Genomic DNA, 11134 nt, shown 5'->3' on the forward strand with positions numbered 1-11134 from the left:
TGAATCCGTACTCAAGCCCAACTTGATTTGTCTTTTAGGCCCATCTAATATCAAATCCCCGGAAGCTACCATGATTTTGGCTTCCGACACAATTACCTATGCACAATGGGTCCTCATCGGTCCTCACAATATTTTCCTTCAGCAAAAAAAAATCCCTTTGTATTCGTTTTTCCGTAAAATAATTATTTTTTCCAATTTTACAGCAAAAACAAATTCACCCATCCTAATTCATTTTGATGCAAATGACAATTGTCAAAAAAAGAAAAAAAAAATCTTGTACCTGGGTACACCGATACAAAATATTCTAATCAATATTTTAAAAGGCCCTTATATCACATCGATATTTTAATCATTGGTCTGTCGGCCATGTGATGGGTGGCCCAGCCCAGGATCGGATCAGGCCATTTTCACAGCTTGAAGATCCAAGCTGGATCAAACTCCCTTGCATGATCCACTCAGCCTGTGCATAACTCAAGCAGTCGACCCCAATCCCGCTATGTTGAACGTTGCCAATCCAAAGAAGGGCATTTTTAGGGCCCATTTGATTTGCAGTCAGTCGAAAGGAACTGAAATAAAAATTCTTTGAAATCGGATTGGAATCACAATGATCTATTCCTATAGTATGTTTGGTTCATACAAGAATGAGAATGAAAATTGGAATCAACAAGAATGGGATTTCATGGGAATGACTATGTTATTCCACCAGAAATAGGAATGGGATTCCAATTCCACCCAACCAAACACTTAGAATCAGAAATAGCCCATTCGATTCCAGACGCCTATTCCCATGAACCAAATGGGGCCTTAATTTTTTGGTCGGGGGGTGGGGGGAGAAGAAAAGGAAAGCCCGTAGCCAATATATTGTTTTTTTTGTATTTGTGATAAGCAGATAGATTAACAGCATAGCAATATAATAATAATTTTCGGCAGAGAACATACAAAGCCCTAAAGCACGCAAATGTATATAACATAAAGTTGACCACCAACCAAGATTACAAATTGGTGTACAATAAAAAGAGTCGTCCATCTAAATCCCTTTGGAGCTTAGAAACCACAGTAATCCTGGTAGATTTACCATCCTTCCATGCCTTGCACCTCAAAGCCCTTTGAGAGCTGTATCTACAACCTCCACATAAGGTCCTGTCCTAGGATCAATACCTAATAACCACAAATTAACCAATGTTAACAACTCGGATTAAACTTAAAACACTTTTTTTTTTTCACTTAATGAGTAACTTAAATCAAACTTGGGTGCCTGGACAGCTTGAACAACAAAGAAACTGGTTGAACTGAATCTGTTAAGTGGTCTGTGTTTTGGATTGCGAAAAAGGAAGTGAAAAGGGAAATTCCATTCAGAAGAAAACACGGATAAAACAAAAGACTATCAACTCCACTTAGACTATTCAAATTAAAGGGAAAGCGGGGAAGAGGACCTCACATATATAGTACAACTTGTCACATTTTCAGCCACTTCGGCTTAACAGTTTTCTTCTCAACAGGCTTACGCTCTTGAACAATTGATGAGGGTTCAACTGTTACAGAATTGGGTGCAGGATCAACAGACTGAGCCGGTTCTGGAATCAGATCTAGACCATTTAGAGATATTATCTCGTCTTGAAGATAGGGTCCCGAAAGTTCAGCTGCATTTTCATCTCCTGAACATGCAGCAAGTTATAGTTTAGTAATTATCAAGCATAAAGGCATGAAGCTTAACTTTATACAAGTAATCATTTCACATCGCTAAGCAAGGATTGTTCAGTACATACATTAAGTAGGAGAAAACATTAACTGTAATAACCAGAAGAATCATCATTTTGATGAAAGAAATTTTCCACACGACGACGAGTATTTTTGCATCAGAGAAAAAAGATCATTTAATTTCAACTGTATTGCTAATCCCCATTTGGCCAACCAATGAGTTTCCAAAATAACCAATCACCATTACCACTGCAGGCTAGTACTAGTAACTGCTGTTGTGGCCAGAAAACAGGCAGCATTAGCATAACAAAACTAATGTTCAAAGCTAACATCATCAAGCATCCTCCGTACTTTGATAACCATTTTGATTTTTCAACTAGTTTCAGTTAGAGATTACCCCCCCAAAAAAAAGCTTCAGTTAGGCTTAAAAGAATTTTCAAAACTTGGTAGTTTGTTAAACACTTATTAAACCTATTGTACCTTCTGTTGTTCCCCTGACATGAAAGCAATTAACAAAAACTGAATACCCAAGATCCAACCCAAACAACCAAGGAAACAGAAAATTTGCTTGAACTGCAGCTCTACAATCATGAACCACACTGCCAGCAACAGCCCATCTTCCACACTCATCAGCATATAGAATAAAATAACACAAGGCGACAGAATGAAACTGCATTTGATCATATTGCATAACATATGAATGGTTAAGAACAACTAAACATTCAAAACCAGATCCATAAATGCAAGACTAATAGAGTTTGATTAAAACTCAATGTTTTGAAAACTAGATTGAACCAACATGAACCAGAAATGGACAACAAACAAGTTCATTGAAAGTTGAAACTGGCCAGTTCTAATAATTTGAGGTTGAATCGGGAAAACAGGAATTCCAATTTTGTCCTCATAAAATCTGTCCTTACACCGTCCCAACAGCCCTTGCAGTTGCAGCTGTGCACTGGGCACATCTCCGTAGTTGTATTTTTTTATTCATGAGGAGAAATTCCCAATGCACGGATGCAAAGGCTGTGAGGACAAAATCCAGACTCAGAAAACAGAACCAGGAAAACTTGTCCATTTCCAATGTAAGGTCTGGTTTCCAAAACTTTGCCTAAAATTGGAGATAATTAGCAAAATCTAATGACATGTAACAACATCAAGACTATATGTAGTAACCTTTTGGTAGATCATATGAGAAATAAACAATTGCACCAGGAACAAAACCAGCAGAGTAGAAATCCTGTGACATGTCCCTTATTTGCTTCTTTGGAGGTGTGGTATCTGAAACATAAGCAAAATGCCTAGGTGCTTAGCAATTAGCATCAGCTATGAAATAAATAATGGGATATTTAGATATTTAAACATAATGAATTAAGTAATGGTTACATAAATAGAATGGTAGGTCCACTCGAGCAACCACTTTCATGAGAAGATCAATTAAACTTTGAAGTGTCTCTGATGGGTTAAACTTTGTCTCCAATGTGTAATTATCAGGGAAACGAACCCTAATTACTGCCTGCATTAAAAAGAAAAAAAGAAAAATGGCAAGATATGCCCTTAGTGTGAGACATCAACCTCAACCACCAGCAACAACCTAATTAGAAAGATAACCGAAAAAATGCATGTCGTGTTAATATATGGTAATTGGGAAATTTCAGTGTCACTAACTAAATCTACTAATTGCCAATTTTACCTAAGATCATAACATGAAACTTATATTTTTTATAATTGGAACATTTCTTCTAGTTTGAAGTTAGGATCATTTGAACTTTAAAAAGAAAACAAAATACCAGAAGAAATTGGGTTCCATACCACTAAATTAAATACATATAGAGCCACGTGTACCATCTAAGAAGTTAATTATTAACTGAAAAGGGAAAATAACCCATATCACCCAATACGACCAGGGCATAACTGTACAAGGATTCAGACACACAATTTACACTAAAAACTGCAGTATGCAACACAACATGGCACCCACACACAGGTAGCTGGGCAACACTGAAAATAACCAAAGATACACACGAAATAATAAAGGTAACTTTCATGAAAGTTGAACGTCTATGAGATTAAAATATCCATGAAGCATTACAAAATTATACTTCATTAGCCAGAGTTGTCTGCCAGCACCTTAGCCATCCTTGACCTGCGAGCAGCTTCCTCAGCTTCTCTGATTTTGCGGGTCTTCAGGAATCTGTCTGTTAATATTTCAGCAAATCAATGTAGAGAATATTCAGCACTAATGATAGATTCATAATGAAGATAACCAAATTCAATTGCATTAAATCAACAACTTTAATCCAATGTTCCACATGAACTTTATAACTTTGATGAGAGTAAACCATAAGACATGGGATGATTAGAAATAGTCGTGTAAGAAAACAGCGAGAAATGAGGGGTCCATCCTTTGGATGGCATGCATAACACATGTCTGGGCTTTACAACTCAGAATATAGGCACTTATGAGAAATGTTGATGCAAACAACAATAGAAAAGGAATCCATTCCTCGAATGGTATGCATGGCACCCATCTAGGTTTCGCAACTTATCACATAGTCCCCAGAAAGGAGATCTCCAAGTTTAAACCTAATCAGATATGAATCTCTTCATCAGATGAGCAGATCCAAATCTCAAACGCTGTTACATACAAAATCATTTTTGTTAAACCCATAATATGGTTACTCCACTCTAGTATGCATATCCATCTAAATGAAGTACTACCCCAGTAGAAGACACACATTTTTTAAGAATGGATGAAATGGCCCATAGGAAACCTAGCAGACATAGAGATAACAATAAACAATCCAATGTTCTTCATGCCATTCGTGTCAAATGCAAAACCCAAAAACATAAAAGCACATTGCTAATCAATCTGTAAAAATCTTAGCTAGAGCTAGAATAATTTCCTATGTACCTTCTTTTTTTGTTGCCAAGAGTCGATAATAATCTTCTGCAGTGAATTCATAGAAATCATCAGGTTCTTCTGTCAAGAACAACAATATTACCAATATAAATAAGATAAGATATTCTAAATCCTTATGTTTGATATGTAAAATTGAGGATAACCACACAAAGAATTTTGTTGGCTGCATTCAGAACTAAAAAGCAGAAAATAAAAAAGAACCCCATAATCCACATGCATCTGTTAACAAATTAAAAGCATCTAACAATCAAATATTGTAAGAGTTGAAGTGAAGCATACCATCATTTGAAATTGGTGTGGCAGGTGCCTTATCTGTTGTCATTGAAGTTGGCGATGTTTCAAAAACACGAATCTCTCGGCCAAGTTTTTCCGCAATAGCAGCAAGTTTGGTCTGAGATTACAACAAATGAGAAAAGGAAAAACAATGGTACTCCAGCTGGCAAAGGACTTTGAATTGATACCACAAAAGCTGAAATAAATCCACCTTATGGTGGCTCAATGATAAAATAAAACAAATAACAGCACCAATATGGACAATATTGAAAAGATCAAGAACAAGAGCAATAAAGCAGTTACTTAGAGGGGCAAAAGAAAGAAGCAAATCAAAAAGGAATTAAAGAAAGAAAAAAACAAAAGGGAAGGAACATACACCAATCATCCCTTGAGGATTTAATAATATTAATGAGGAAATTCTTTCTCAATGAGTTTTGGAGCAAATCTGGTCTACACATTCAACTATAGCTAAACAAAAACATAGTATTAGAAATGATAACAACTTGATGGCTATTGTGAAAAAGAAACAATTTAAACCAAAAAGATAGGATAGGAGAAAACAAGTTTAGTTTTTAAACCATGTTTTGGATATAAATAAAGGAGAGAACTAATTATACATGGAAAGTTGTTCTAGGCTTTACGAAGATGCAGATGATCAGTCCCCTAGGATGGATTATCCTCCTTTTTTAATGTGACTGCTAGTAATAGCTAATTCTAGTACTATCTTCCGGGACACTTATCTCAGTAAAACATAGTAGACAATTCCAGTGTAGCAAAATTAATAATTTATCTGCATGTTTCAGGACTTAATTAGACAAGAAATAAATGATACCTCAACTATGTTTATATATAAGAAACCAAGTACCATTTAATGGAATGGAAAAGAACCCCACAAGTGGCTTAATAAAGTACAAGCAATTAAAAACAGGAACTATCAGCCAAATTTCAGATGTCAAGACACCCAACATGAGATATTTCAACTGCCTCACCCACATGAAAATAGTGAAGAGCGAAAATCTTCAGAATTCAGTTAACAACCAAAGGTACTGCACGCAGCCAATGGTAGAAAGTGACAATCAGGAAAAACGGATAGGCTCCAGAGTAGACCATGCCAATGTTACCAAGCAAAATATTAAAAATATCTGCTGCAATAGCCAATGACAAGAGTAAAAACAAACCCTGATGATAAAGCCCCTTTCTTTCTTCATGAAGTGAGTCAAATTTTAGTTCTAGATTAAGAAAAAACAGCAACCCCTTTGGGGTACTTGCAACAGGTGTAAAAGTAAAAGCGCCGAGCAATCATTCAATCGATCCTAAGAAGTTGAAAAAGAGTTACAAGAATATTTACAGTTGCCCCATGCCAGGAACTCGCAGGTTTTGTACATTAAAGAAAACATCACTAAATTCCTTAAAAATCCTTACAAGTCTAAGTCTCTCTCCAATACCAAAGGAAGTAGGGAACCCAATAGAGCGGCTTTCGTAGATAAACAATTATGCGATTTTTGTATCAAAATTTCGGAAAATGCATAAAGCAATCCAAAATCATTAAAATAAAGGGCACTAACGGATTCTGAGCCATCAGAAGCCAAAAACTCGAACAGCTCACATAAGAAAAGGCTTGAAATTATCAATCTAACTTCACAAAATTATATACCCAACAGGAACCATCCCGGCATTATCAACCAATTCAAGTTGAACCATCCAGAAAGGTCAAGATGACAAAATACTATGGACAAATGAGAAACAGATAAAACCAGCTATACATTAAGAAAAAGAAGAAGAAGAAGAAGAAGACCTTAGCTATGCCTGCCTCCATGGGATCAAAGCTCGTCAGCCTCCTCCTCTTGACAGACCAAGGTGTCGAACCATCAAGTCTCATCACCAAGGGAACAATGTTGGAACTCCCCCTGGTCTCCACTCTCTATCTTGCTTCTCCGTTTCCAAATATGAAACTACGAAAGAATCCCTCCGTTTTGGTTTTTAATTCATTAGGGTCCTCACTTAGTTCGGATCTCCTTCCCACGTTTATCGCAGCCGCACATAGAAAACATCATCTTCTATGTAGAGGAGATGTTCCCAATTAACGGGAATAGAGTAGTGTATTGTAGGTAGGTGTGGGCAGGAGATTCGAAATCTATCGCAACCTTGGAAAAAAAAAGGTGCGATTGAATTAGGATTTTTTGCCAACAAAACACGTTCCAACCCACGTTACACCATGAGACTGAGATCTATCATAAATGTGGGACCTCTCATATACGAGATCTACGGTGTAAGATTATGTTGAGATGTACGGTGTAAAATTTGTTGGTAGAGAGTTGGAGCGTGCTTTTTTGATAGATGATCGGGACTCCGTTTGGACGAGACAATCCTTCATTGTTCATTACCATGGACGGTCATGGCGGATAGCCCGAAGCCCCGAATCTCCGTGAAGCCGTACGGTATTAGATTAGCATCGCTGCCACGCTAAAACTGTGACCGTGATAGATCCTAAGAATATTCTTTTTATCAAAGGGTTGGCGTTGTTTCTACTCGTTCAAGTTCAGATCTGCTCGTCACACCGACCTTACGGTATATATCAACTGTACATCGAGAACATCTTCCGTACACTATGAAATGTAACTGTAAAGTCGGCGTGAGAAGCGCTTAGTGAGCTGAAGGTGACAACTTTCTCCGCTGGTAACATCTCTGGCCGCTTGTAGCCCAGATTTGGAATCTATTCTTTCCTTGGACAGTTGGACTTTCACACCCGGGTTATGTGGATATGGGGACGGGCTATATAGCCTACGAAGCCAAAATAATAATAAAGAGCACCCTTTTCCTTGCTGGCTTCAAAAAAAATCAATGTCTATGTTGAGTTGGGCCCTTTACTGCTTAATGCTGATGGTCAAGGCCCACCGCTCAGGGCCCAACTAAGAAATGAATTAGCGGAAATTTTAAAATATATGACAATCTAAAGCACCATTTGATTCGCAGGGGTATGGAATCCGAATGAAATGGGTTATTTCAATTTCAATTATTTGGTTGGGCGGAATTGGAATTCCATTCTCATTTTTATCCCCCATTTGAAGGAATGGTTATTCTCTGCCCTTCTTATGGGATTGAATTCTCATTCTTATTGATTCTAATTCTCATTTCCATTATTATATGAACTAAACAGAATATGAGAATGGACCATTTTAATTTGAATTTCAGAAGATTTCAATTATGATTCCAAGTACAAACCAAACGAACTCTAATATTTTGTCCATCACTAAGGGGTGCATTTGCATATTTCTTTGAGAGGTGAAGAGGTTTTGAGTCTTTTGACTTTTTGGAAGGCTCAAAGTCAAAATACTGGCGAGGTTGCCTGTCCAAAATATAAACGTAGGGGAGGTTTAAAATTAATTTTCTAACCTATAAACTAATTTTCTTGTTTACTAAAAAAAGGACTCTTGTGTCACACATAAGATCAAATATTACAATTTTGCTCCAAAGAATGATTATTTAAAAAGCGATTTTGACCATTTGAGACATAATTTTTTAGTTTAGAAAAAGTCCTTAGGGTGAATTTTTAAACTATATATTGAAGGGAAAGGAGATCCATCATATGGATGGCCGAACTATGCAGGGTGGTTGGGTGAAATTTCAAAAATTTATTTTCTCCTTTCCAGGAATCGTATTCCTAATTTTAGAAAAAAACTGCATTTTTCAATGATCATTTTTGAAACAAACAGACCAGATCTAAAACCAAAAGAAAGGGAGAGCAATAACTGATACGGAATCCACACGTGTAGCTCCCAATGTAGGTGTTCACGCACAAAGAAGGTACCAAAACCTACTTCCACTGAAAATGGCACAGCTTGAGATGAAGCAGGTTCAACAATGCAATCCTTCAGCAAGAACTGCAATCCTTCAACAATGATCAAGCAAGGGATGGTGAGCACAAATTAAATCCGATTTTTCTTGTAAAAATCAAAATTGAAATTCAATATTGATCAATCCAAGAAACTAAAGATCGAATAGGGCAAGGTGGCAAGAACAGAAGGAGATAACTGAGAGCAGAAAAATGTGAAACTGAAGCAACCCGCCCCCTCTATTTATAAGCCTTAAGGATCAGCTTCTCCCAATCCAATTAGGAGCTTCTTAATCCAAATCTTTATTTGGATCTAGAATCGTTAAGTGATAAGGCTTATCCCCTTATCTTATTTGTTTATCCATACCCATAAGCTGTCATGTAACACCCTGACTAATCATATTAGTCTTGGGCCCTAGGCCCATTAAGTAAGTGGGCTCACCTCCCCTTTTAATTGCTGGTTAACTTGGCCCTCTTTGTATGGCGTGGGGCCCTAACATTGATCTTCAAAAAAGCCATATGGGTTCAATCTAGCATTTGTTATAAGGCCTGGCCAAATTCACTATTGAACACAGTGAACCCCTGAGTCCATCAGTATGGGCTCTTAATAGGCCCAACATTTACATTAAATGGTTCTTAAGTCTAACCACCTTATAAATGCCTAAGGACTATGGTCTTAAGTGAGATTAGCCCATCAGGTACAATAGCCCTAAATGTTCTTACACTCAACCTCTCAGCCCATAATGATCAAACGCTGCCTGACAAAATAAGACATCTCCCTCTGCTATAAGGTATAGTGTCACACTCTTTGCTTGGATGGATCCCAGGAATTAAAAACTTTTTGCAAACATTTTCATAAAACATAATACATACATACATACATACATATATATATATATATATATATATATATATATAATTGCAAAACAAATCTCAAACACGGTTAAAATTCATTACTGACAGTTTTGGTTTCCAACAGAGAGAGTGCAGTCCCCGATCATTCACTTTATCCGACAAAGGGGTTGATTTGTCACTATGATCACTCATTGAAGTGAATTCTCAGACTGCCCCAACATACACAAGTTTTAACCCCCACTAAAGATCTCATGATTGACATATCAAAAGCAACACAATCCAACACCTAGTGCAGTACTATAATCAAGTCTAGGGTTAAGTGAAACTTTTCAGTTTTGCCCACTAGTCTCCAAGATCCAATGCATAATTGGAAATGGTTTGGGATTAGTGTTTTAGGTAGCACACACTACATGTGCTTCGGGTTTAACCCTAGCAGCTGAGACAAACTACCACAACCAACTTGGCAGCACATTAGTGTCAGCCTTGACAGGATAAACCTCCACAGGTCTATCCAACGGTTGTGAACATTCTAAACTAAGACGAGTCTCATAAGTGTCTAGTTTAAGGGTAATTAGACAAAAATATACTAAGTATAATATGAATCAATTATGTACTTTTATTCATTTACAATAAATGTTAAATGTACATCAATCTGATTGGAGCTAAGGGCAAGGTTCAAAATTTCACAACGTATCGGACCATATCGGTCGATATGTATCGTTCTGATATAAATTCGATACACTGAACCCATAGAAATTATTTGTAGCATTCCTTTTCGTATGTATCAGTCTGTATCGGGCCCTGTATCGAATTGTTTCGGGTCTGTATCAGCCGATACTGTTTCAAAACAGTCCGATACAACCTGATACAAGTCCCCTTCTCTCTTATTAATTTCATTAAATTATATTTAGGGCTGAATTACCTCTCATTAATTAGTTAATTACTCCCGCAATTAATGCATAATTTTAAATTTCAATTTTAGCGCCTAATTGGAATTCTCTTCTCATTAAATTTCTTAGTGTATGCTTATCAATAAAAGTTAGAATTAATTATTAAAATTTATGTATTAATAAATATAAAGATAAATTATATTGATTGCTTTAAAACTGATATATATATATATATATACATTTTAGTTTTTTTTTTGTTTTTTTTCATTTTTTAGTTATTCCATCATTTGTCAATAGTTAGTAAGTGTCCCGATATCTTGAATTTTATACATACCATTACATTACATTTTTTTACTTTAAATAACTTATTTACAATCATATAAAACTTGTTACTATCGCTATTAATATATTTTTAGGATTTATTTGAGTTTTGTAGCATATTTATGCGTATCTTGATTTTTCATCCATATCTATATGTATCCAAAGTGTATCCCGATATGTCTCTTAAAATTATCTTTCCGATACACCTTACGTTTCTAATACTTTATAACCTTGGCTAAGGGCATACACTGTCTAACATATATAGTTAAAAAAAAAAAACAGTCATTAGGGTGAATTTAATCTTAATCATCTGATTAAGTTATCTTCAACGTCCTAATAATGGAT

At 36.2% G+C, this 11134-nt stretch overlaps 1 protein-coding gene across 10 annotated transcripts; it reads right to left on the reverse strand.

Annotated features, from left to right (window-relative positions):
• Window positions 1–850: 850 nt before the first annotated feature.
• PUX1 (plant UBX domain-containing protein 1) lies at window positions 851–7362 on the reverse strand. Of its 10 annotated transcripts, none has more exons than XM_088983529.1 (8): window positions 6687–7362; window positions 4898–5009; window positions 4610–4678; window positions 3826–3893; window positions 3082–3211; window positions 2872–2976; window positions 1439–1655; window positions 851–1158 (listed from the first exon to the last, which is right to left on the reverse strand). In XM_088983529.1, exons 1-7 carry the CDS (start codon window positions 6768–6770, stop codon window positions 1456–1458), a joined length of 768 nt encoding a protein of 255 aa, XP_088839655.1. In that variant the 5' UTR covers window positions 6771–7362; the 3' UTR covers window positions 851–1158; window positions 1439–1455. The 10 variants fall into 10 exon arrangements, with proteins under 10 accessions (XP_088839655.1, XP_088839653.1, XP_088839654.1 ...); XM_088983527.1 differs by having other exon boundaries at window positions 4610–4645; window positions 6687–7063; XM_088983528.1 differs by having other exon boundaries at window positions 1434–1655; window positions 4610–4645; window positions 6687–7063.
• Between the last annotated feature and the right edge of the window lie 3772 nt (window positions 7363–11134).

This window comes from Nelumbo lutea, chromosome 4, assembly GCF_056320005.1.
Source record: "Nelumbo lutea isolate HS-2025 chromosome 4, American lotus-T2T, whole genome shotgun sequence".
In the NCBI taxonomy this organism is placed as follows: Eukaryota; Viridiplantae; Streptophyta; class Magnoliopsida; order Proteales; family Nelumbonaceae; genus Nelumbo; species Nelumbo lutea.